The sequence below is a fragment of the Ursus arctos genome, unplaced genomic scaffold (assembly GCF_023065955.2).
Source record: "Ursus arctos isolate Adak ecotype North America unplaced genomic scaffold, UrsArc2.0 scaffold_12, whole genome shotgun sequence".
In the NCBI taxonomy this organism is placed as follows: domain Eukaryota; kingdom Metazoa; phylum Chordata; class Mammalia; order Carnivora; family Ursidae; genus Ursus; species Ursus arctos.
In genome coordinates this window covers 61761026-61787438 of record NW_026622786.1, presented here as the reverse complement: position 1 = coordinate 61787438, position 26413 = coordinate 61761026, and the positions used below count along the sequence as shown (strand labels likewise).

Below are 26413 nucleotides of genomic sequence, written 5' to 3'. Positions count from 1 at the left end.
TGGGATCGAGCCCCACATCAGGCTTCTCCACTGGGCGCCTGCTTCTTCCTCTCCGACTCCCCCTGCCTGTGTTCCCTCTCTTGCTGGCTGTCTCTCTCTCTGTTAAATAAATAAAATCTTTAAAAAAAAAAAAAAGGAAATTCTGTAGTTGAAAAGTATAGTAATTGGGAAGTTCACGTAAGGGCTCAAGAGCAGAACTGTGAAGATAGATCAATTGTGATTACCCAGTGTGAGGAACAGAAAGAAGAATAAAGAAACATTAAGAGAGGGGTGTCTGCATGGCTCAGTCAGTTGGGCATCTGGCTTTTGATTTCTTTCTTTTTTTTTTTTTTTTAAAGAATGATTTCTCTCTCCTCACGGCCCTTTTCATTATCTCTTTTTTTTTTTTCTTTTAAGATTTTATTTATTTATTTGACAGAGAGGCATCGAGAGAGGGAACACAAGCAGGGGGAGAGGGAGAAGCAGGCTTCCTGCTGAGCAGGGAGCCCGATGCGGGGCTTGATCCCAGAACACTGGGATCATGACCTGAGCTGAAGGCAGACGTCTAACAACTGAGCCACCCAGGCGCCCCCTGACTCTTGATTTCTAGGTCAGGTTATGATCTCAGGGTCGTGGGATTGACCCATGTCAGGCTCTGCACTCAGAGGGGAGTCTGCTTGAGATTCTCTTCCTCTCTCTCTCTCTGCCCCTCCCCCCACACCCATCTTCTCTCTCTCTCTTTAAAAAAAATAAATCTTAAAAAAAAAAAAAAAGAAACATGAAGAGAGACTGAGGAACCTGTGGGGTGCCATGAAGTATATCATCATAGACATGGGAGTCCCAGGAGAGGAGAAAGAAAAGGGACAATAGAATATATGAAGAGATAATAGCTGAAAACTTCCCAGATTTGATAAAATAGTAATCTACCCTTCCAAGAAACTTAACAAACTCCATGTAGGATATACTTGAAGAAATCTACACCCAAGACATCATAAACTTGAAATTCAAACATGAGAATGTTAAAAGCATCAAGAGAGAAGAGACTCTTCACATACAAGAGATCCTCAATAACATAGCTGAGGGGCACCTGGGTGGCTCAGTTCGTTGAGCATCCAACTCTTGATTTTGGCTTAGGACATCTCAGGGCTGTGAGATCAAGCCCTGTGCCAGGCTCTGTGTTGGGCCTGGAGCCTGCCTAAGATTCTCTCTGGCCCTCTCCCTCTGTTCCCCACCGCCCCCCCCAAAGTAACAGCTGATTTCTCATCAGAAGCCATGGGAGCCAAAGGGCCATGGGTTGACATTCAGAGTGCTGAAAGAAAGACTGTGAGCTAAGAAATCTATGTCCAGCAAACCTATCTTTCAAAAATGGAGAGGAAGGGGCGCCTGGGTGGCACAGCAGTTAAAGCGTCTGCCTTCGGCTCAGGGCGTGATCCCGGCATTCCGGGATCGAGCCCCACATCGGGCTTCTCCGCTGTGAGCCTGCTTCTTCCTCTCCCACTCCCCCTGCTTGTGTTCCCTCTCTCGCTGGCTGTCTCTATCTCTGTCAAATAAATAAATAAAATCTTTAAAAAAAAAAAAATGGAGAGGAAAAGTAAAACTCTATAGGTGCAAATGATACAATCTTGTATATAGAAAATCCTAAGGAATCCACTACAAAACTACTAGAACTAATAGATTAGTAAGTTGGTATGATACATTAATAGACAAAACCCAATTGTATTCTGTAGACTTGTGAACATTCCAAATATGAAAACAATTCCATTTACAATAGCATCAAAAAGAATAACATATTTAGGAATAAATTTAACAGAAATAGCATAAAACTTATAATCTGAAAATACAAAACATTGTTTAAAGAAATTAAATCTAAAAAAATGGGAAGACATTCATGGATCAGATCTTGATATTGTTAAGATGACAGTGCCCCCAAATTGGTGTACAGATTCAACTCTGTCTGCATCAAATTTCCAGTTGGCCGCTTTGCAGAATATTGACCAGCTGATTCTAATATTCATACGTAAAGTCAAGGGACCCAGAATAGCCAAAACAATCCTTTAAAAAAGAAAAAAAAAGAGGACTCACACTTCCCAATTTCAAATCTTACTACAAAGCTATAGTAATCAAGATACTGTGGTACTGGCAGAAGGGGATAGACTTACAGATCAGTGTAATAGAATTGAGAGCTCAGAAATAAACCCTCATATTTATAGGCAGTTGCTTTTCAACAAGGGTACCCAGACCATTCAGTGGGGAAGAAACAGTCTTTCCCATATCCGCATGAAAAGAATGAATTTGGACCCAACCCTACCTCATACTATAAGCAAAATGGATCAAAGACCTAAATGGAAGAGCAGAGCTATAAAACTCTTCAAAGAAAATGTTGGCATTAATCTTCATGACCTTGGATTAGGCAGTGGTTTCTTAGATATGACACAAAAAGCACAAGAAACAAAAAAGATAAACTGGACTTCATCAAAAGTAAAAACTTGTGCTTCAAAGGTTACCACTGAGAAAGTGAAAAGACAACCCACGGGATGGGAGAGTATTTATAAATCATGTATCTGTTAAGGGACCTTTATCTAGAATGTATAAAGAACTCTTAACATCCTAATAATTAAAAGACAACGCCATTTTTTAGATGGGCAAAGGATGTGAACAGACGTTTCTCCAAAGAGGATAAATGGCCAAAAAAGCACATGAAAGACGCTTAACATTAGTCATTAGGGAAATGTAAATCAAAACCACAGTGAGATACTGTGTCACACTAGGATGGTTATAATTTTTTTAAAGGAAAATAACAAATGTTGAGAAGGATGTGGAGAGACGGAAACCTTCACGTGTTGCTGGTGAGAACGTAAAATGACAGCCACTATAGAGAACAGTTTGACAGCGATACCTGGGTAGCTCAGTCAGCTAAGCATCTGCCTTCCGCTCAGGTCGTGATCCCAGGGGCCTGGGATTGAGACCCACATCAGGCTCCCTGCTCAGCAGGGAGTCTGTTTCTCCCTCTGCCCCTCCCCCTGCTCGTGCTCCCTCCCTCTCTCTCAATAAATAAATAAAATCTAAAAAAAAAAAAGAAAACATTTTGACAGTTCCTCAAAAAATTAACCACAGAATTAACATATGAACCAGCACCTCCACTCCTAGGTATATACCCAAAGAAATTGAAACAAGTAGTAAAATAAATACTTGTAGATGAGTGTTCATAGCAACACTGTTCATAACGGTCGAAAAGTAGAAAGCGATCTCAATGTCCATTCGCTGATGATAAACAAAATGTGGTGTGTTCATACAGTGGAATATTATTCAGCCATGAAGGAGAATGAAGTATGATACCCACCGCAATGTAGATGAACCTCAAAAACACTGTTAAGTGAAAGAAACCAGATATATATGACTCTATACATATATCAAACATCCAAAATAGGCACATCTATAGAGACAAAGCAGATTAGTGGTTGCTGGGGATTGGGGGTGGGGGGAGTGTGGAGTGACTGTTTAATGGGCTTGGGGTTTCCTTTAAGGGTACTGAAAAGAGAACCAGGTAGAGGTGATGGTTGCATAGTACAGTGACTGTATAAAATGACAATGAATTGTATACTTTAAAATAGTTAATATCAGGGTACCTAAGTGGCTCAGTTGGTTAAGTGTCTGCCTTCAGCTCAGGTCATGATCCCGGGGTCCTCGGATTGAGCCCTACACCAGGTTCTCTGCTCGGCAGGGAGCCTGCTTCTCCCTGTCTGCTTGCCACCCCCCCGCTTGTGCTCTCTCTCTCTCTGTCAAATAAATAAAATCTTTAAAAAAAAAATAAAATGGTTAATACGTCATGTGAATTTCACCTCAATTTTTCAAAAAATTAAGAAATACATATATAAGCCATAGAAGACAAGATTATTGGTAAAGATAAATTATTGGACAAAAGTATTATAGGAACTAGTCAAAACTTAAAATTTTTTTTTTTTTTATTCGACAGAGATAGAGACAGCCAGCGAGAGAGGGAACACAAGCAGGGGGAGTGGGAGAGGAAGAAGCAGGCTCATAGCGGAGGAGCCTGATGTGGGGCTCGATCCCATAACGCTGGGATCACACCCTGAGCTGAAGGCAGACCCTTAACCGCTGTGCCACCCAGGCGCCCCTAGTCAAAACTTTAAAAAAGACATCGTTAAGACTAAAAGGCAAGCCATGGAATTGGAGAAAATATTTGTAATGCATATATCTAACAAAAGATTTGTATCCAGAATATGTGAAGAAATATATTCACTATGAAAAAAATTTTAAATGTGGCAAAAGAAACGAACAGGCAGGCCACCTGGGTGACTAAGTCAGTTAAGCGTCTGACTCCTGATTCTGGCTCAGGTCATATCCCAGGGGTCTGGGATCAAGGCCCACATCGGGTTGTATGCTTAGTGTGGAGTCTGCTGTAGGATTCTCTTGCTCCCTCGGCTCCTCCCCTGCTTGTTTTTTCTCTCTCTCTCAAATAAATAATTTTTTTTTTTAAGATTTTATTTATTTATTTGACAGAGACACAGCCAGCGAGAGAGGGAACACAAGCAGGGAAGTGGGAGAGGAAGAAGCAGGCTCCCTGGGAGCCCGATGCGGGGCTCAATCCCAGGACCCTGGGACCACGCCCTGGGCTGAAGGCAGGTGCTTAACGACTGAGCCACCCAGGTGCCCCTCAAATAAATAAATCTTTTTAAAAAATGAATAGGCACTTCTCAAAAGATGATTTTCAATAAGCACATGAAAATATGCACAGTATCATTAGTCATTAGGGAAAGGCAATTTAAACCTCAGTGGGATTCCATTTCTTAAGACTGACGGTACCAAATGTTGGTGAAGGGTGGAGCAACTGAAATTCTGCCGCACTGCTAGTGGGATATATAACGGTACGTATGATGGAAATCAGTTTGGCAGTTTCACACACCTATCCTGTGACCCAGCAATTTCACTCTGAGGTGTTGACCAAGAGAAATGAAAACATAATCTATAAATTATATCTCAACAAAGTTGTTTTGTTTTTGTTTTTTTAAAGGGCAGCAGACTTCACAATTCAGGGCTCCTCTGACCTGGTGGTCATTCTACTTTATGTGACTGCCAAGACCCCAAACTTCATGAGACTTCATAAGCTACATCACTCACATGTGTCATGTAGATCAGAGTAAAAACAGCAGGGGACAGAGTCTGCAGTGTCATTTATCATTCTCTAATGTGGACCGTGGTTGAATGTAGCTCAACTGTGAACGCAGAATTGGACGTAGTTTAGTGGTATCCGTGGGGTGGAGTACTCTGGGTGATGTCATCAAACTTCCTAACAGCGGAAAGGAGTTTGCAGCTCTGTTGGCAGACTGGATTGGAGAAGGAATGGACAAGAGTTATCAGCCATTGTCTCCTGGAAGGATAGACTTTGTTCACGAGAAATAAAAGATCTGTGTTAGCCTCTTTGGGGCTTTTGTGGGGAGGATGAGGGATGCCTGGTACTATATTTCAGATCAGAGGTCAGCAGACTGACCCCCAGGCCAAATCCAGCCTGTGGCCTGTTTTTATACATTTTGTGAACTGAAGATGTTTTTCCCATTTTTAAAGAGTTATAAACAACTAACAAAAGTAGATAATATATGACAGAGAGCATACATGGTCTGCAAAGCCTAAAATACTAATCTCTGGCCCTTTACAGAAAGTTTGCTGACCTCTGTTAATCTACGATCCTGAGGATAAGAGCAGAATCAGCTGGTTTGGGGCAGATTTGCAGGAAAAGGAAATCTAAATTATATTTCCGCCAGATTAAGTAGACTGATGATGGTTTTCTCTCATGGATTATAATTGGGTGGAAAGGGCAGAGCCTCTGATAAGTTCTTGCCCTGGGTTTTTCTAGTATTTCCTATACTCCGGCCATCCCAGAGAAGTTGAAGTACCCCGTAGACCTTGATGTCAGTCCCTCTACCTAGAATGCCCTTTTGTCCTCCATCTGGTGGAATGTTCCATGTCCATCTAAACCCCGTGGGGGCACAGTCCATCAGTCCTCTCTATTTCATAGCACTGGATTCACATCACCAGGGTTACACATAACAGACATTTCATTGTTTGTCCCCCTCAGCAGACTGTGAGCTCCATGGGTTTGAGAACTGTACATTTTTAAATTTCTGCTGCCACCAGTCCTGTGCTCTTAAAGTGTTAATTGAACTGAATCAGGCTGCTGGTATTGCTTGACGCAGGAGCCTGGGTTGGACAGATACTGGAGATAGTAAGAAGCAGGCTGGGGTGACAGAAGATGAAACAAACTCCGTAGAGCTGATGGGTCTGAATTTCATTTTTAGAGAACTGAGCAGAGGGATATCAGGAAAGCAAAGTTGAAAGAAAAGAAGGAGCAGAATCGGAACGAGGCTTTACTCCAGGCCATTAAGGTGAGTTCTCAAACCTCAGGCCCATATAGTCTTGCTAATCCTCCGGCTTGATGGGAACCTGTCTTGGGATGCTTTACCTGAATGAATTTGCTCATTTTCTCTTTGCTTTGGTGAAGCAGTATGCTGAAGGGGCTCTGGCGTCAGACCCCCTGAGTTCAGTCGGCTTCCCTGCTTGTGTACATATGTTGATCTCGGGTAAGCTACACTGGATAGTTGCTATGGGTTAAGCATTATTTAATCTTCATAGTAGCCTTCTGAGGTAGATCTCCTAGCTCCTGATCTGCTGGATGGTGATGTGGTCTCAGGGAGGTGAAGAAACCTCACACAGCTAATGTGTATCAGAGCCAGGTCCTTGTTCTTAGCCACTGCATCCTGGAAAAAACCTGAATTTTTAGGATGTTGCTCCTTTAACAACAACAACAAATTTGACCCTGTCCTTTCTTCCCTGCATATAAATGGATGTAGTCTGAGCCAAATCTTGTTTTTACCTGGATACTGAATACCCAGCAAGTCACCTGTGGAGCTTTGGCTTGCTTGGTTTTCACAAGGGAGATGACACCACCATGAGATTGTGGAGTAGGCTCTTGGTTTCATTCTTTGTTGAATTAAATTATGCACCATTCAAGTTACTCATTGACTTCGAGAACTTCACACTACTAAGATGCACTCCACTAGTCCCTCCCATAACAAGCAGTCTGTTACCTCTTGTTAACAGATTAAGCAGGATGGAATACTCCAGGTTCTCTGGCTCATCCTCATTCACAGTGAGATATTTGGTCATTTTCTGAAATGTAGAATATTGGAATGCCCATTCGCATACAGACCTGATTTTGGCTCTCTCCTTCAGTTTGACCATGCATCTCAAGCTTCAGTGTGTGTAAGGATATCTGTAACAGCCGTACACACGGAACCCTATTTTACTGACGGTTTAAAGCAGGAGTCAGCGGATCTGTAGCCAGTGGATCACAGCCCTTATGGCTCTTTTCACACTGTGGTGGCAGAGTCAAGTAGTTAATTTCAGCAGAGACCATTTGGCTCACAAAGCCTAAAATATTTCTGTCTGAACCTTTAAGGAAAAGTTTGCCAACCCCTGATGGTAGGAGTATCAACAGTAATTTTGATTGCATGTAACTTTCCCCTCGGGTGCTAGCCTCCACACACATACATAAAGAGACAACTCTTATATTCAGACCTTTGATTTATCTTTATTTCCATGAGGCAGTCAAGATTAGGTCATTGTGCATTATTATTATTTTTAGTATTCCATGTCCTAGCTAAACCAACACACTTGCCATTTTCGTATATGCTACACTTTTGATCTTTTCTGTGCCTTTGCATATGCTGTTCCTTGGGGGTGGAATGCCTTTCCATCCTCCCCCCACCCCTCCAACTTCTTTGCCTTTCATAGTCATTGCTCAGGGCCCAGCATTCCCCAGTCATCTCCAGCCCCCAGGCTGAATTAATTATCAATGGTCTGTACTTCTGCAACTCCACTTCTTACCTTATGTTGTACTTATTTCCATAGCTGTTTGCCCACTAGACCATGAGCAGGGCCTTGAGGGCAGGAACCGTGTCTAGCTTGTCTCTGTGACACAGGGTCCAGCATGTGGTAGAATCCTGATGAAGGTGAGTTATCCCTGCTGTGCTCAGCCTTAGGGGTAATGAAGATGAATTGTGGAGAGCTGGCCTCAGGGAGCTCACAGTATGATGGTTTCCCTGCTATTGAAATGGGCTTGCCTCCTTCCACACAATAAGGTTTGTGTGTATTTCTGTTTTTAATCCAGGCTAGGAACATCAGGCTAGTCTCTGAAGCTGCTGGTCAGGATGAAGATTCAGACTCAGAAGGTCCAGGTGAGCTTTTCCTGGATGGGCTCAGCTCGGAGAACCCCTATGGAGCCAGGCTGACTGTAGATGAGCAGGGCAGGTTAAGCTGGCCCGTGCTCTTTCTGTACCCAGAGCACGCCCAGTCGGACTTCATCGCTGCTTTTCACGAGGACTCCAGGTACTTACTTGCCCAAGAGCCCTCTGTTCTTGCTGGCATGCTCTTTCCTTGCTCTCTCGGCAGAGGGACAAGTGGATTTTTGGTTGAGGAGGGAAGAGAATACAGGGTTAACAGTTGGTTTGGCATAATCTCTCTATCCTGGAGCTGATTTCTCCCTTTACTAACCATAACTAGCTTTGCAATGACAGACACAAGTGTCACCATCATTCTAACTGGGCTAGTAAGTCGAGCACCACAGTATCGTCCGTCAAGCAGTGACACATATCTCTGGTGAGATACGAAGTCATTCTAGGTGGTATAGGCATAGTAATTGAAGTGTGTATTTATTGGAAAAAATACAACTAGCAATTTTGACATGTGATTTCATAGGGTTAGTGCTTAGAATGTGGCTAAATGTAAGGGATGTTAAGCCTGAGTCAGTTTAAAGAAAATCACTATGTCGTAACAGGACAAGTCATACACATACATACACATTTTAGCTTAAGTCAGATGGTTTTGGCTCAAAATAGCTTAGGCCTGCATTTCATGTTTTGTACATTTTTGATAGCTCTCTGAATGGGTGTCCAGGGACTGTGAGGTAGAAAATAGATCATGAGTTATTGATACCCAGAAAGTACATGTTACATCCTTAGGCTTATTGATCATCTAATGGTGATGTTTGGTGAAACGCCTTCTTGGGACTTAGAGCGGAAATACTGCCCTGATAATTTAGAGGTAAGAGATGTGTTACCTTGTTCCTCGATGGGATATTTTTTGCGGTGGAGGGTGTGCGGGGGGTGAATAGGGCAAATTTTTAATGCCTTAAAAAAAAAATTGTGTCAGGACCTGTGGGTGGCTTAGTGGGTTAAGTGTCTGCCTTTGGCTCAGGTCATGATCCCAGGGTCCTGGGATGGAGCCCCATATTGGGCTTCCTGCATGGTGGGGAGCCTGCTTCTCCATCTCCCTCTCCCACTCCCCCTGCTTGTGCTTGCACTCTCTCTCTCTCTGTCAAATAAATAAACTCTTCAAAAAATAAAAAAAAATTTTTTTAAATATGTCAAATGACACAGATCATAAAATTTACTATTTGAGCCATTTTTAAGTGCCTGCTTCTGTGGCATTAAGTACATTCACATGGTTGTACAATCATTCCCACCATCCGTCTCCACTTCGTCATCCCAAACTGAAACTCTGCACCCGTGAAACAGTAACTCCAGTCTCCCCTCCCTCCAGCCCCTGGCAACCACCAATCTGCTTTCTGTCTCTGTGAATGCGACTACTCTAGGAACCTCATATAGGTGGAACCATACACTGTTTGTCCTTTTGTATCTGGTTTATTTCACTTAGCTTGGTGTCTTCAAGTTTCATCCATATTGTAGCCTGTGTTTAAGGCTGAATAATATTCCATTGTTGGGACTTTTTTTTTCCTTTGTTTAAATCACAGCTTACAGTACAAGGACTTTCTCTTCTACTAACCATTTGAGAGTAAGATGCCAACTGATGCCCCATTGCCCCTGAATACTTCAGTGTCAGTTTCCTACAAACGAGGATATTTTCCTTCATAATCCCAACCAACCATCAAAATTAGGAAATTAGCTTTGATACATTAGTACCGTCGAATTCTCAGACACCCTGTATCAGCCGTCCCCGTGCAAGGATACCCTTCTCACCTGTATGCGCTCTGACACCTCATCTTGGACCGCCATCCTACCAGGTAGCCCTTATCACCTGGCTTCGGCTGGCCAGCTCCCAGCCAGGCTGCCCTCCACTGGCCGGGCTCTGATACCGTCACTCCCTGCCAGCCCTCCTGTACAGACAGCTTCCTCACCCTGCGTGGGCTTTGACACCTGCACAGGACCATCCTGTATGGACATCCTTCTCATCCTCCTCGGGCTCTTCCCCTGCTTTGGGCCACCATAGATGGCTTGCTTCCCCAACATCTCAGGGGTCTAGGACTGTATTGCTAGGGAAGTGAAGGCTCACAGGCCTGCGCTTGAATCTTGGCTCCTCTGTTTGCTAGTTGGGTGTCACTGGTGAATTATTTCCCTTCTCGGAGCCTTCGTTCTATCTTTGGAAAATGGAGCCCATAATACCTTTTTTAGTATTATGGGCAAGGACCGAGTGCTTTATATTCCACAGCTCTAAAGAGAAGTCATTCAACTAATAACAGTTGCCATCTCTTTAGCTTTTCCCTAGGCTTGGCCTCAACATGTCTAGTGCTGCTGAGGCCCTGTATTTGTATCTGATTCCTGCTCCTCTGTTATTCTGCAGGTCTACTTTGAGGATGAAGACGGGACAGAACTCTACCAGGTGGCTCCCAAGAGCACCCTGCTGCAGGTGCTGCAGCACCCCAGGTGAGCCACCGTCATGAGGCTGAGTAGGCCAGGGGAGGTGCTCAGGCGCCAGCCTAGGGATCCAGCCAGGGTCTCATTCCACTGCTGCTGGACTGCCTTGTACTCCCCTCCCTTCTGCCCTGGACACAAAACTGTGAGACGGCAACCATGGATCCTGGCCCAGGTCATTGGCCAAACAGGCTTCAGTGTGACTCAACCCGTTGCTCTGCAGCCAGGACGCCCTCAGACTGGGAGACGTGAATGGGGCTGCTCTGAGCAGGGACAAGCTGCCTGGCTGTTGTACTTGAAAACAGCAGGGTCGGCACTCGTGTTCCTCGTTGTGCCTGTGGCCCCTGCTACCGTTATATGGAAAGAACACTGGTTTGTGAAGTCTGACGCCATCATTTACTGGCTGTGTGACTGTAAGCCCACACTGCCTCCCTAGGGAGGTTTCTCATCTTTAGGATAGGAGTACTAATTATTGCCTACATTTTTCTCAGGTATTTAAGAGCCAGCGAGAGAGGAGGAGTCAAAGTGCTTTTGTAAACTGTAAAGGGCAGTCTTGTTGTAAGAGTGAATCTTTGTTAGGAGCTGTGCAGCCAGCTGGATTTGGCTTTTGTGTCTTTGTTCAACTTTGGGGTGTTCCTGGACCGTAAAGGAATCCCCTCAGTGGATTTGTAAGTAGACTCTTAGACTATTTTTCCCTAAGCTTTGAGCAAAGCAAATGCTCTTGCGTTTAGGCTAAAGGAGCCCGATGTGTTGGGCATAAGGGTTGGGTAGGCATGGTAGGAGAGAGGCTGGAGAGCTGGGCTAGGGCCATTCGTGAAAGCCTTGAATGCCCTGCTCAGCAGCGTACTTTATCTTGATAGTGGAGCCACAGCGTATGTGTAGGTAAAATTTACAAAGTCGTGTACAGATTTTGTATGTACTAGTTGATGGTGAGGCATGAGGTAAGGGGTGGATTGGAGAGAGATTTCAGAGGCAGATTGGATGGGAATTGGTGATGTGACTGACTTGGTAGGGGGCCAGCTGGTCTTGATGCTTCTGCTTTGGCTTGTTAGGCAGGAGGTGAAGATTTCTTCAGATATGATTGATGACTTCTCTTAGCAGGATTTTTTTCTGGCACTCTATCTCCCTTCTGGTTTATAGACAAATTTTTTAGCTATTCATTTTTTCCATTATTAGCAAATTATTACCACAATTCTTTAAAGTCCTGAGGTCCACTCTCCCCATCACCAAAAAATGGGGGAGAAATCTATACAGAAAGCAGATCTGTGGAGAAAAGCCAATTTCATGCTTCTCAGAAAATGTAAATGCTGTTGGAACTGTTCACTTTTTAAATGACTGGCATAGGTAAGAGGCTATCCAGGATAGGATTCTGGCAACTTCAGACCTTGAACTGGGTGGAGCTAAGATACAGACCGCTCTGTCCAGATCCAAGCACATTGAATAATGCTAACAGTCCTCAATCTGGGAGGCCAAGGTCTCGCCCACCTCTCCAACCTGCTCCACTCCACTTGCCTTATGCCCCAACACCAGCAAATGCTCTGGTGACCTGCACCTCCTCGCTTTTGCTCCCCCGTGCCTCATCACTACCCACATCTAAATTAAAGTCCAAACGGACAAGGCACCTTCCAGGAAGCTTTTCTTGATTCCCCTTTCCTATAGAGGGAATCGTGCCCTTTGGGCTAATGCTGTACCTCACAAATGCTTCTGCGATTGTTTTGCTGTCATTAATTATTTATCTCCCGCCCCTCAGGACTTGAAAGCAGGATGATGGTTTTTGTTTGTTTAGCACAGGGCCCAAGTTACCCTGGGCGTGCACTGTTGAATGAATGAATGAATGAATGAAATGAATGAATGAATGAATGCGTGCGTGCGTGCATGTTCTTATAGTTTGATTCCGTGTTTAGTCACAGGCATACATGATGCTAGCGGATTGGCCCAAATGTTCTGGCTAGGCTGAAGCAGGGAGAGGGTCATCCTAATTTGCCAGATATGTAAACAGCCAAACAAATAAATATGCTAAACTTGCATTTTAATGTTGACATCCAAAGGTTCACCTTGAATGTGGTTGGGAAGGTGCACGGATGATTAGGATCGCAATTCAGTTAACCCCTTCTGTTGTGTTCACTGCAGGTACTTCGTAAAAGCCCTGACACCAGCATTTTTGGTCTGTGTAGGATCCTCTACGTTTTGTAGGAATTATCTCCAGGGAAGAAAGGTGCACCAGGTGAAGTAACCAAGCCAGGCAGAGCCAGGCCCCCTGGATCTCTTCCCTCACTCGCCTCTGCCTGGAGTCCAGCACACTTGAATCAGCGGAGCCTTACACTTTATTTCTGCCACCCTGGGGACAGTCCTTCCGTGCGTCGTGGTCAGGGGAGAGCTGCTGACTTCCCTGAACTACATTCTCTGTGGTCAAACTGCCAAGCTCCAGCTGGTCTCCACTCTCTTCTGTTGATACAAAACTCAGCACCTTGGTCAGGACATCCTTGGACTCACTGTGAGCTGTTTCATCACCAGCTCTATCCCTCAAGGGACCATCTTGCAGTTACCACAGCAACTGACCTGAGGAGGTCCTGGCCTGTGGGCACAGACTCAGGATCCAGTGCCATGGTTCTGGCTGGACCTTTGTGGTGTTCGAGGCCTCAGAGAAGCCACCCCTCAAACCACGCATATACACAAAGCACACAAATAATTTTAAGGCATTCAGGCTGAGGGACTCCAACCCCCAGGTGTCTCACGAGCAGAGAGGCTTGCTCTGTGGGCATGCTGTAGGTCCTTGGAGTGAGATGAGGTCAGGAAAGCTGGCTCCTGTTTCTGCACCCTGAAGACCTACAAACCAGGGTCCTGCAAATCCCCTAAAAAGTTTACCAGTTTTCCTGCTCTGTGCAGTAGGGGAAACTGAGGGACTTGGATGGTAGACTCTTGAGTTCCTCTCCAGGTTTCACATTTTAGGATTTTGTGCCTTTTAAACATGTTTTGGCAGTTGAGTCATTGTCATAGGTTGTATTTTTGTGTTCAGCTTTTGCTCCCTCCTTCCTAGAGGATAGGCTATATCCTTAGCTGTAGCCACGGGACTGCTTGCAGTGCCCGCCCCATCCCCCGGGGGGAGGCAAAGGGATGCGGGTAGACACGTCCAGACAGGAGGTTGGAGAGCATCGCGTGGGGAGTTCATGCTCTTTTCCTTCTGCCATGAGAACACATTTCCCGGCTAGCGGCTGTTCCCTCAGCCTGGGTGCCAGCATGGTGAGACGTGGAGCAGAGCTGACGGAGCTGGCCTGCAGCCGTTCACTGTACCATGACTGAGAAATAAATGTCTGTTGTAGTTGTAAGCAGCGAGATTTGGGGGTGCTTTGTTACTGTAGCAAAGCTAACTAACGCGTCATTAAACTGAAACCAGCTGTTGTCCTTAAGGTGCACTGATCTGAGGTTTTGTGCCGTGCGCTTCACTGTCTCTGAAGGGCAGTTTGCTGTGCACTATTGACAAAGAACCACGCAGCTTTCCTTCCAGGTGCGGGTCCGTGCATGTGGCTTGTGGCCGGAAAGCTGAAGTCCCGCCACCACCCTCCCCTGGCTTAGGCCATACAGAGACCATTCGCTCTCCCCAGCTAGACGCACTGCTTGGCTCTCTTTGTAAGAACTCGGCACTCTGTGTACGAGGCCAAACAGTTGGCCAGCAGCAACCCTGGCGGCCAGTGCAGGGTTCCGTGGCGCAGCAGCCTCATGTCCTGGGGTGGAGCAGGTCCTGGTGCCACCTCACTCATCTGTGAATGATGCTTACCTGCCTCTTTCCTGGACAGCCCTGAAAAACCAAGTTCTGGAACCTTCATCCCCACCACCCAGTCCTTTCTTTAGGCTCCTGGCAGTCCTGGTTATCAGCCAGCTTCAGGCCCTGCCTCTCTATCCGGCTCGGGTGGGCAGAAACAAAGGGGAGGAAAGTGACAGCGTGGCTGACTGCAGACCACAGCTGGGACCCTGGCAGCCGCTGACTTGCTGTGCCTGTGAGGACGGACTGCTCTGAGCCTCTAAAATGAGTCACCGCACCCACCTCCTAGGCTTGTCCGTGGCACCTCTGTGCAGATCCCCAGCATCAGACCATTAGTTCTCTACAGGGGTGACTTGCACCCCAGAGGACACCTGCCAATGTCTAGAGGCATTTTTGGTTGTCACGACTTGGTGGGATGCTACTGGCATCTATGGGGAGAGGCCAGGGGTGCTGCTAAGCACCCTAGCTGCACAGGACTGTCCCACAACAGCATCGTCTGGCAGACTGGCAGTGCTGAGTTTGAGGAACACTGCACGAAAACTTCCAGAAGGCAAGCTCTCAATGGACAGAGGCCAGGTGGGGATTTGTCTTAGTGCCCAGGCCTGACACACGGTGAGTGTAACACCCAGGGAGCTGTGTGGGGGCTGATGACTGGATGGATGAATGAAGGAAGGAAGGAACTAATGAATGAAAAAAATAAACCACAGTCCTGTTCCAAGGACCCATCTGCACACACACAAGCATCAGCAAGGTCATTCCCGGGCTCAAGCCCATGTGCCTGCCTTGTATCCCGTCCAGGAAGGCTTCTGGCCTCCCTGGCCATGGGCCCTGCCTTCTCTGACCTCTGCCTCTGGTCTCCAGAGGAGTGGGTAGAGCGCCAACTTAGGAGCCGGCCATGGAGGCTGGGACTAGAGCTTGGCTGGGGTTAAGAGCGGGGGTCCCACTGGCCGTCCCCCAGGCCCCCGGCTGCAGGCAGCTGAGTCCCATGGGGCATGGGGCCTGGCCCTCGCCCACTGCCTCCCGAGCCGCCTGCCCCTACCTGGGACACCAGCAGAACCGAGTCAGCTCCCTCAAAGACCCAACCATCCGCTGCCTCATTTTACAGATGAAGAAACTGAGGCTCGGGGAAGGAGGGGCAAGGCCAAGGCATCAGCATTCTCCACAACCCTGATGTGAGGCAGAGCCTTTCCCACGAACTGGGGGCACCTCCTCCCCACAGGACTGGTGTGTAGCCTTCCCAGGGTCAGGGGTCAGGGACACAGGCGGGACCACCCGACTTCTGTGTGGTTACCTCTGTGGATTTGGGGTGGCAGCTGGAGACCTGGGGGGGGGACAAGGCCCCTTTAAGCCACCCCTGAAACCCTGCTGGCAGGTACACGAGGGCAGGCAGGGAATGGAGAGAAATTACGGTGGCTGTCAACACGGAGTTCTGGCGCTGTACAAACCATGTACCGGAGTCCTTCCCTTCATCATGACAGCCCCGCACTCAGGCCTATGATCCTAACTTTATTTTTTTTATAAATCTTTTTTTTTTAAGATTTTATTTATTTGACAGACAGCTAGCAAGAGAGGGAACACAAGCAGGGGGAGTGGGAGAGGAAGAGCAGGCTCCCAGCAGAGGAGCCTGATGTGGGGCTCGATCCCAGGACCCTGGGATCATGCTCTGAGCCGAAGGCAGACGCTTAACGACGGAGCCACCCAGGCGCCCCTATGATCCTAATTTTATAAAGGAGATGGGGCCACGCGGTCTCACCACTAGTTGAGTGTCAGCCAGGATTTGAACCCAAGCAGCTCCCTCCAGAGCCCACCTGCCTGCTATTCTGTGTTCCTTTTATTCCATTTGCTTTACAAACATTTAACCTAACTGGCACCAATCACGGGCAGGGCCTCAAGGCCCAAGTGCATCAGGCAGCCTCTGCCCTCAAGGTCATGCTGTTGAGATATCAGAAATCGCACTCTGACTGGAAACTGCTCCAAGGAGAAGAAATAAAGCCACAACAAGCAGGTCCTCACCCCTGCTCGGAGCCCTCAGCGGCTCCCCGTTCCCTTATCAGCACTCTTGGTGTGGCACTCAAGGCGCTTCAGGGTCCTGCCCTAACCACCCGGCGGCTTCCTCTCCCCAGTCTCCTTAGCCCAGCCATCCTGGACACGGCTCAGCTATGGAGGAGCCAGGCTGCCTGCCTTCCAATTCCAGCCCCGCACTCATTAGCTGATGGCCTCAGGCTCTGTGCCTCAGGCTCCTCGTGTGCAACTCAAACAGCACAGTAGCACCCACCTCATGCAGGTGCTGTGAGGACTGCATGAATTAATCTCTGTGATGTCCATGGAACAGCCTGCCTCAAACTAAGTGCTCAATCTATGACACTTATTTTATTCTCCAGTCATGCCATGCTCTTAGCTTTGGACCTTTGCACATTCTGTTCCCTCTGCCTGGAGCATTCTTACTCTCACTTGCACCCTTGCTTCCACCCCCAACTCTTCCTCCCTTTCCTGTTCCACATTAGTCTTTAATCAGGCCTGGCTGCCTCCTCCAGGAAGCCTTCCTGGCCCCCTCTCTCACATGTCCCATGGCACTTGTACCATCACCACACTCGCCATGCTGCATTTTAATTGTCTGCTTACTGGATGGTTCCTCCCACTTCTTTGTAAACTGAGTCAGGGACCCTGAACTGTGCACTCATACTGCCAGCACCTAGCACAGCACCCGCTCAACACATAGCAGGTGCACAACAAACAGTTACTAACTGCTGGCCCAGAGGAAGGGGTGACGAATTCTAAACAGATTACGGGTGGAAGCCACCACACATGACGGACATGGGCCATGAAGTTGGGAGAGGGACCGGGGAAGGGTGGTGAATGTGGGCTGGAAGGACCCCCAAGCAAAGGCGAGGGTCATATTCCAGGGGCGTGCACAAGTGGCCTGGCTCACTAGCAACAGCTGCCATCTACTGAGCACGCGGCCGCGCCAGACAGCATCCAGGGTGCTTCCTGCGGACCGGCTCGCTCACTTGGCCTGACACCGCGAGCTGGCAAGTAGTTTACGGTGTCATTTCACTGACAAGGAAAGCGGTACAGAGGCTAAGTAACTTGCCCAAAGTTAGCTAGCTAGTGAAAAGGAGAGCCAGGATTTGAATTCATGCCTCCTCTAAGCCCTTCAGCAGGTATCTGTAACAAGACCGGGCCTCTGCCTTTGAAGAGTCGGCATGAGACCCAGGGGCCCTTGGCCGTTCACGCCAGTGTTGTGGTAACGTCTTGGCATTCAGTGTCATGCAGTGTCCCCAGACTGTCTGCCTGGGCAGAAGAGTCTAGTCTGCAGAGCCAGACAGCCAGAGCCCACAGCTAACTCCCCATGGCACTCGACACCCTGCCGGTGGGGCTCCCGTCAGCCCACAGGCTGTCTGGGTGAGGCTGGCTGACAAGTTCTTCCCTCAGTCACCATTAACCTCGGTGCTTCCTCCTCACTCTCCTAGCCCTGCACAGTTTCATTTAGCCAAGAGCAGTTAGGCTCTAACTATGGAAGTTCCTTAGCAGCCTTCAGAGTGGCTGGCTTAGTAGGATTGGAGATCATCCCTGCACCAAAGTGGTATCTCAACAGGGGGACCCTAAAGATGCCACCCCATTCCACTGGCCCATGTGCAACACCCCTCCCCCCCGCCCCGAACACTATATGCAAAGGGCTAACTGGCCTAGTATAAGGGCAGCTGCCACGCTCCCTGCTGTGAGCCAGGCACTGGTGTCCCTGTTTCACCGAGGATGCGCAGGAAGCAAGAGGAAGCATCTCGCACAAGGTCATACAGCCATCAAGTGGCCTAGGCAGTCTGACTCCGCAGTGTCTAGTGCGGGCTGCTATGATGGAAGTCATTATTTTAAATTAAGTGCGGCATCTTGATTTTTTTTTCAAGTATACTCTAAGTTTGCAATAACATCATAAAAAGTTCCCTATTCCCCACATTATAGAACTTTTCCTAACTCTAAAACAAAACCTTACATGCCCTTGGATGCACAGTAATCCATTCTAAAAAGCATTCTGTCATCTTGGCGTAGAAATGGACGGTGGGAACTCTGTGGAGTTCCCTGGCACTCACGTAGTTAAGTAAACGACAATTTCAACAGATTTCTGCAAAATGCCTTTATTGACAGCCCAGCAGGTGTTTCTTCCATTAAAACACAGAATATTAATGGAGCCCTTGATTTACATTCTCGGCTTGAGTTACACAATGGTTTTGTTATGCACCAGCTTTTGTCCCCAAGTATTAATTCTGCTAAATATTTCCCGGCCAGTTGCTTCCAGATCTCCCCAAGGAATGAGCAATGATAATACATCCTATGCCTGTTATTTTGCCAGCATCCCCATTTCATCAATTTATGGCAAGAGGTAACTGGCAAATTCGGACAGAAGAGAGTAAGGTAGACAGTCTGAATATCTGTCTTTCCTCCAAGGAGACGGAGCCATTCCGCCGGCGTTACTTCCTTCTTGCCCATGGCACGCCCCAGGAAGGTTACAAAGCATCGCATCAAGAAAACTCGATCCGGGTCCTGAGCTACGTTACCAGCAGATCCTGAGCTCCACGGTGGCATCTCCTGTCGTCTGGTGTGCAGCAAGTGTTTCCTGACAGCACAGGGTTAAGCATCTCACGTACAAGTGAGCTGAGGCAACCCCCGGGGAGGTGCACTGCCATGAGCGCATCTTACGGATGAAGAAGCAGAGACGCATAAAGGGCAAGTAATTTGGCTAAGGCCACGTCCCTGGTACGTGGTGGATCTAGGATTGTGTCTCTTCCAGGTTCTGGTCTTTCCACCATAATGTACTGCCCCTGGCCTCCGAGAAGACACACTGGCTTAGTAATCAGGACACCCGGGTTCCCGCTCGGCTTGCCCTCGGGCCAGTCACTGTACGCCCTTGGGAAATAAAGGACAGTACCTGTTCCACACTTACGAGGCGTTTGTAGTTCAGAGGCCGATCCGGCCAGACCTCTTGACGCAACAAGAGCGACCGGAGCTAGCCTGATTTCGGGGCACAGCTCTTGGCCTGCAGTCAGGTGTTCTGCCAGTCAGATGGTGTGCGGCGGGTTAATTCCCACCCCAGGCCTGCTTCCCATCTGTGAAATACGAGGGGTGGACAGGCGGGCCCCAAGTCCTCCTGTTCTAAACTTCCAGGATTCTGTATCGTTCTCAAATTATTTTGTAACGTGAACATTTATGAAGAGTTTAAAGTTAATTGGCTCTCTGTTCCTGAAACCTGGTTTTAGAAAGTGCTTACGTTAGGCTAGCCTTCCAACTTCCATAAACCAGCTTATGCAGCACAAATTCAAAACTAAAACAAGGGGAGTAGGAGGTACAGGCTTCCAATAATAGACGACTAGGACACAGGGATGAAAGGTACGGCGCAGGGGATAGAGCCGGTGGTACTGTATAGTGCACGGTGACAGACGGAGGCTACGCTTGTGGGGAGCACCGCGTAAAGGACAGGGTCCCTGGATCACTACGTGGTTCACCTGAGACGAATGTCACCCTGTGTGTCAACTATCCTTCAGTAAGAATTTTTAAAAATAGTATAACACCAATTTGCACAATTCTAAGTGCTCCTCTGAGGCTAATTTGATTAGCTACACACAAATAACTCAGTTTTATTTACGGAGATCACTTTTGTCTAGGCAGCGGCCACGCAGCTGTCACGGGGATGGCGTAGGTGTTGGTCAGTACTGGGATTCCAGCGCTGATACTTAATAGCTGGGCGTCCTCGAGTAAGTTGCGGACGGAGCCTCAGGTCCCTCACCCGTAAAAGAAGAACGGCACCCACCTCGCACAGTTTAAGGTATGAAAATGATATAAAAGTGCCTCACGGCGCCGTGGTATGTGGCAGGCCCCCCACAAATAAAGGAGCAGACCATTAAAAGCAGAGAGCCCACAGCAGTCTGATAACGTACAGAGCAAATTACTCAAAGAAACGCTCAGCTACGAAGCGGCTCAGGGACGGCCACTGCCCAGAAGGACGCTGCAACCGGTAGAATCATCTACGGAGCTTTAAAATGCACGATGCCCAGGCCACACCCCAGACCCTAACTGGGACTGGGTGGGACCAAAGTGCAGCCAAGGGGAAGGTCCCCTCATTTACAATCCAGCCTCTCTAGGTTTGCTCTCAGAATGCACATCTCCTGACCCGAACGCTGGGCCCAGAGTGCCAGCGGTAGGCCTGGGGGCCGTCAGGGCCTGGCACGTGCATTAACTAGGAAACCGATGGCCTGTGCTTGGGCGTGGATTACTCGAGCAGTTAACAGCGGCGGCAGTAACACGCTGCTGGGAAGCTGTGTGGCAGGTGGGAGAACTGGCCAAGACAAGAAGTGCAGTACGCTGGGGCGGCTCAGGTCTGATCCTAGTTTCCCACATGATTCAGGCAGAGACCTCGATATGTGCCCCTGGCGTGGCCCTAGGACCCAGCTCTGCTCCCAGGACAAGCTCACCGTGACACCTGAAGCCTGCTATCCCTCACCTCTGGGGGAAGAAATGGTTTCAAACATATTCCCAGCCACCAAAGATAGGGTTTTTTTGTTTTTGAGTGGACTGCAGAAATAGTAGAAAAAGAAAGGACAGAAGGGTCTCAGGTAGGAAGCCGCCGCACAGTTAAAAGGGCAGGCGTGACCACCGCACGCTAACGGGCGAGGCTCGTCCTGGCAGTCTGACTTTATTCAATCGCTAGAACACGACCTCTGCGCTAAGCCGCCTCAGTAGAGCCAGGTCTCTGGAGGTGGTTTTTTGGGCCATTAGCTAATTCTATCAACTTTCTCTGTAGCTTAGACTATGGAGGATCAGAGGAACCAGATCTGCTTGTCACAAACCTCTTGTGGAACCTGCCGGTGACAGCTGTAAGGACTTTACAGATCTAGTTCCATTTTCTCATGTCACAGATGGGGAATCTGAGACCCCGGCAGGAGAAGGGACATGTCCAAGTGGAGGAGGGCTGGTGGGCCTGCTCTCCAGAGCAAATGCAGCAAGAGGCCAGGGGTCAGACCGCCAGAGCTGGGAGGGCCTTGGCCACCAGCCACTCCCACCCTCCACATAGGAAACTCGGCAGAGAGAAGGGAAGTGACTCACCCAAGGGCCAAGAGAAGCAGATCCTTCTTGCCCCTCTGCCTCCTCACAGAAGCCTCCACACTGGAATAGAAGAGGAATGGTATGTGGCAGCAAGGTCAGCCCAGAGAATGGAATCACGGACTTTAAATACAAACAGTCTAAACAAAGGACTGGATAAAAGTCACTTTCCCTAACACGCTCCCCCTTCCATGAGCTGCCTTGTTTCTGGAGAGACCGGCCCTGGAAGGGAGTGTAGGAAAAGGCAGCACTAGAATGAACACCAAGGCTGCAGGATGGGGTGGGGATGGCTCGGGGGCTTTCAGACAACCCGCACTTGGCTCAGAAATTCCGTGACTCCCTCTCTGGTGAGGAAGACCACCTCACCGGTGTTCTGGCTCCAAACTTCAAAATGTGCGGGGTCCTCCAGGGCCCTCTTGCCCGCAATGATCACAAAGGGGTAGCCAAACTTGTTGGCGTCTTTCAGTCTGTTTCCAATGGTCAGATGGGTCCTGTCATCGAGCAGGACCTCCCCACGGAGCTGCGGCACCGCCTCCGTGATGAGGTCGTACAGGTGGCCCATGAGCTCGGCGGCCGCCTCCTCCTTACTGCCCTTCTTCGGGGGGATGAGGCACACCTGGTAAGGCGCCAGGAGGCCCGGCCAGCGAATGCAGTCCTCCGTGGATAGCACTTCTACGGCGGCGGCCAGTATCCGCGTCACGCCCAGGCCGTAGCAGCCCATCTCGGCCAGGCACGGCTTGCCCTGGGCGTTGGTGAACTGGGCACTGAAAATGGAGGAGTACTTGGTGCCCAGGTAAAACGTGTGCCCCACCTCGATGCCCCTGGCTTTGGTCAGTGGGCCCCAGCAGGCCGGGCAGTCGGTCTGCGACGAGTGCAGCGTCTCCGTGTTGGCCGAGAAGCCGCAGCTGGGACAGACGGCAAAGCGGTCCTCCCCGATGTCGGCCGGCAGCTGGAACTCGTGAGACGCAGTGCCCCCGATGCTGCCCACGTCTGCCTGGACCCTGACGCACCGCAGCCCCAGCCTGCGGAACAGACTGCTGTAGGCCTCGCACACCAGGCCGTAGGTGTGCCGGGCGGCCTCTGGGGAGGAGTCGAAGGTGTACATGTCCTTCATGTAAAACTCCCGGCCGCGGAGAAGACCGAAGCGGGGCCTGGGCTCGTCCCGAAACTTCCTTGTCACCTGGTACAGCAGGAGCGGGAGCTGCTTGTAGGACACTCTCTTCTGGGAGGCGACCAGGGCCGTGACGGCTTCCTCGTGAGTGGGTCCTAAGCAGTATTCCTTGCCATGTCTGTCTCTAAGTCTCAGCAGCTCCTTGCCCATCAGGTCCCACCGGTTGGTGGCTCGCCAGAGCTCCGCTGGGCTGAGGCTGGGCATGTTGACCTTCTGCCCCCCGATGGCCTGCATCTCCTGGTCTATCACCCGCTCGAGCTTCTCCATGGCACGCACGGTGTAAGGCAGGAGGTGGTAACAGCCGGGGCTTGCCGGGTGGATCAGGCCCACCTGCAGCATGAGCCGCTGGCTCTTACAGGTCAGGTCGCCAGATCTGTCCTCGAGAGACAGCACCTGGTCTCCCCGAAGATTCTGGGGCTGGAACACACGGGACAGCACCAAGCGCTTCCCTCTCTCAGGGTCACAGTGGTAAAACCTATGAGGACCGTACCCAGAGAGCTGGTGGCTGCAGGTGGCCAGGACGGGCAGAGCTCTGCATCTTGACAGCAGCCCTTCCATGACACCCGGTCCAGAGAAGCACTTGTGCCTGGAGAGAACGGAGCCATGCAGAGATAAGCGTTAACTGTGTTCTGACACTGCGACGTTGCCAGCTCAGTCTGGTCTCCGAGACGCTTCTAAGACAGCCACCGATTTTGCAGATGCAAACCCTTCCATTTCTAATTTTCTAGCAGATTCAAGTCCTACCTCTCGTTTTAAAAAAAATCAGTATTTTTTTCCATTTATAAAAATATAACAGCATACTGTAGAGAGACACCACTGCACTGCATGGAATCACACAGGCTCTGGAATCAGACAGCCTGGATTCCCAGTGTGCTTCTTGCTGACTGCACTCTGTGTAGCTCGGGACGCCGTCCTGTCCTCTAGGATGCCTTCCTTGTCCCAGGCCCACACCCAGAAGGCCAGCTTCTCCCACAGCAGCCCCTACTGGTCACTGATCACCCTCAGAGTGACTGTCTTCCCCCCACGCGCGCTCTGTGTGGCCACGGACCATATCTAACTTACTTACCACTCAGCACGGAGCAGGGCTTTACGAGACACTGTCTACTGAATGAGCACATGTGTTTCTCTATGATTTTACAAAACATTCACATTCCTGATGGCAGTATAACATTCCATTAGGCATATCGGAAATGACTCTCCTACTACAGAGAGTTGTCATTTTCTCTGTTATATACAATCTACAACAGAAGGCTTTTCTTTCTTTGCGGTACATTTGGGAGAGATTCTCAGGAATAGAATTACTGAGTCAACACATATGAACTCTTTTAAGGTTCCTGATTTATACTGCCAAGTTCAGTGAGCACCTCTACCTTTCAGTACCCCCATGAAGCAGAGCTGCTCCGCAGTCTGCTGACTATGAGTTGCTGCCTCCTCTCACCTCTGGAGCCTGAAACCCCTGGGCGGGCCCCTCCAGCTCCCAGTGGCCTCAAGTCCTCCAGCTGGTCCCCTGCCACCTCAGGCAGTCTCACCCATTTCCCCCGTACACAGTACAAATATTACCATCTCCTACATGGCCTGTGGCCTGAGACAGGTTGGGACGCACTACCACAGAGCCCTAATGTGATGAGTGGAAAAGTGTGGGCCCCGGAGTACACGTGGTCCACATCTGGCTCCCTCCCTTACTTCAGGTCCCACCTCAGGCCAGTGGCGAGAAACTCCTTCACCCTTGACTCCTCCTAGAGCAGACAAGTCTGTCTCTGACCTTCCTTTACAGTCCACCCCCTCCTTTCTGGCTCTTACTGCCTCTATTCTGGGTTAGCCCCTCAAAAATGCTCAGTCCATTACAGTAGCCCAGTGGCTGTGAAACTTAAGTGGCATCAGAATCACCTGGACGGCGTGCTGAAACATTGATTGTGGGGCCTCAGCCCCAGAGTCTCTGATTCAGTAGGCCTGGGGAGTGGGCAGAGAAACTGTAGTTCTAGCAAGTTTCCAGGTGATGCTGATACTACTGGTCGAGGCACCACACTTCGAAAAGCACTATAAACTCCACGTGGGCACCGTGTCTGTCTTATTCCAAGTCGCACCTGTAGCATCCAGCACGGTGCCTGCACACAGTGGACACTCAATAAATGTCCATCGGTGACTGAACTGAATGACTTTTGAACCCTGTCTGTCCCGTCTCCAGATTATAGCTAAAGAGACAGTTGATCCAATCACTCCCCTGCTTATAACCCATTAATGGCTCCCCAACATAATTTTCTTGGGATGGTACTTCCATAGGAAGTCTCTTCATATTTTGATCCTAACATAACTCTTTCAGCTGTTTATCCTACCACTCCCCTAACATGCCCCAAACTGCTCATCCTTCTAGGAAGAGGCCAGCTGCACCCCAGCAACTGCAACATTCAAGGCTCCTTATTGCAAGAAGCTTCTCCAGCCCCTCCAGAGATAATCACTTCCCTCTCTGGGCCCTCATTGCACACACCTCTTTTTTGTTTGCTGTTCTGGAATAATTTTCAAAAATATCTCTGAGGAACTGCTGTGTGCCAGGCACTGGGAGTTAGCAATGCTTCATGTCCTATTTCTCCATTAAACAAGGAGTTCAAGATGTTTTCTACATTGTTAAATTTCAGGGCCTAGCACAATGCCTAGTATTTAGGCCATTATTAATAATGTTTGCTGATCAAATATATTAGTGAATGAAAAGCGAAGTGAAGGGGTGCAATGTGACAATTATCTGGATAGTTTAAGTAAGAGACCTGAGCCCTCTGCCCTCACCCCCAATGTGTCCCTGTCCTCAGACCCCTCAGCTTACACAGACGGTAGAATAATTACTATTATCTCAAATTTTCAAGGTTATCTACAGACAATACCTCGAAAGCGGTACAGGAATTAACGTGTCCCACACCTCCAACTATGGCAAAGAGCCTCTGAATCGTTCATTCAACAAATATTTAAAGAGCAGCTACTCAAGCCCTTGGGGCACGGGCCTCTTTTAAGTTAACTCACAACGGCCCTGCAATCCAATCAGGAAAGCGGTGCCTACGGCGCTTCCAACAGCGCCACAGTGTTTGCTGTCATCAAGACGCGTAAACTCAGGGATGTGCGGTCACCGGACCAGCCACACTGCAGATGAGCACAGGCGCACACCCGGAAGGCTAGGTCCTCGCCTCCAATTTCCACGGTTTCCGTCTCGGACCGTGCTGCAAAAAACAGCAATGAACTCCAGACCTAGTTCTACGAACCGACTCGGCCTTCACTGGCTGCGCGACCCTAGTCAAGGGACTTCAGTCTCCGGGCCTCAGTTTCCCCATACGTAAAATGGGAAGGTTCGCCGGGCCACCAGGCGCTCCCAGAGGGTCTCTCCAGGGCTGGCACTTCCAGGAACACCGAGACACTCACAAGACCCGACGTCCACAAGGCAGGAAGGTCGGCCCTCATGTTACAACAGACGAAACACATTATCCGAGAGTTCAGGTAACTTCGACCCCGCCCCAAACCACGGAGGGAAGCACATGGTAGCACAGCCACCAAGGTCCTAGGTCTCCGCACCTAGAACCGACACCGAGCCCGAGCCTTCTCTTCCCCCCGCCGCCCGCGCCCAATCCTTGCTGTCACCCACGCTCACCAACTGAAGCGCCAGTCAACGCCGCCCGCGCGCCCGCCACGCCGGCCCAATGCGCCTGCGCC

At 49.1% G+C, this 26413-nt stretch overlaps 2 protein-coding genes across 6 annotated transcripts in view; one reads left to right on the top strand and one right to left on the bottom strand.

Annotated features, from left to right (window-relative positions):
- The window catches only part of TTC4 (tetratricopeptide repeat domain 4), a 25538-nt gene extending 11428 nt beyond the window's left edge, over positions 1–14110 (top strand). The window contains exons 6-10 of one of the 2 annotated variants that reach the window (XM_026498009.4): positions 6294–6380; positions 8165–8382; positions 9015–9096; positions 10633–10715; positions 12834–14110. In XM_026498009.4, coding sequence (XP_026353794.1) covers positions 6294–6380; positions 8165–8382; positions 9015–9096; positions 10633–10715; positions 12834–12936 — 573 coding nt within the window. In that variant the 3' untranslated portion in view covers positions 12937–14110. The remainder of the gene's footprint in view (positions 1–6293; positions 6381–8164; positions 8383–9014; positions 9097–10632; positions 10716–12833) is intronic. The other variant, XM_044383843.3, reaches the window with a different exon arrangement.
- Positions 7566–26413, bottom strand: PARS2 (prolyl-tRNA synthetase 2, mitochondrial). Of its 4 annotated transcripts, XM_048220428.2 has the most exons (3): positions 26352–26402; positions 21556–23309; positions 7566–8433 (listed from the first exon to the last, which is right to left on the bottom strand). In XM_048220428.2, exon 2 carries the CDS (start codon positions 23279–23281, stop codon positions 21854–21856), a length of 1428 nt encoding a protein of 475 aa, XP_048076385.2. In that variant the 5' UTR covers positions 23282–23309; positions 26352–26402; the 3' UTR covers positions 7566–8433; positions 21556–21853. The 4 variants fall into 4 exon arrangements, with proteins under 4 accessions (XP_048076385.2, XP_026353793.3, XP_048076386.2 ...); XM_026498008.4 differs by lacking the exon at positions 7566–8433 and having other exon boundaries at positions 18578–23309; positions 26352–26413; XM_048220429.2 differs by lacking the exon at positions 7566–8433 and having other exon boundaries at positions 18578–23309; positions 26126–26364.

What these genes read in the sequence shown, in the direction of transcription:
- PARS2 (XM_026498008.4), bottom strand. Translation starts at nt 23,281, where the DNA reads ATGGAAGGGCTGCTGTCAAGATGCAGAGCTCTGCCCGTCCTGGCCACC.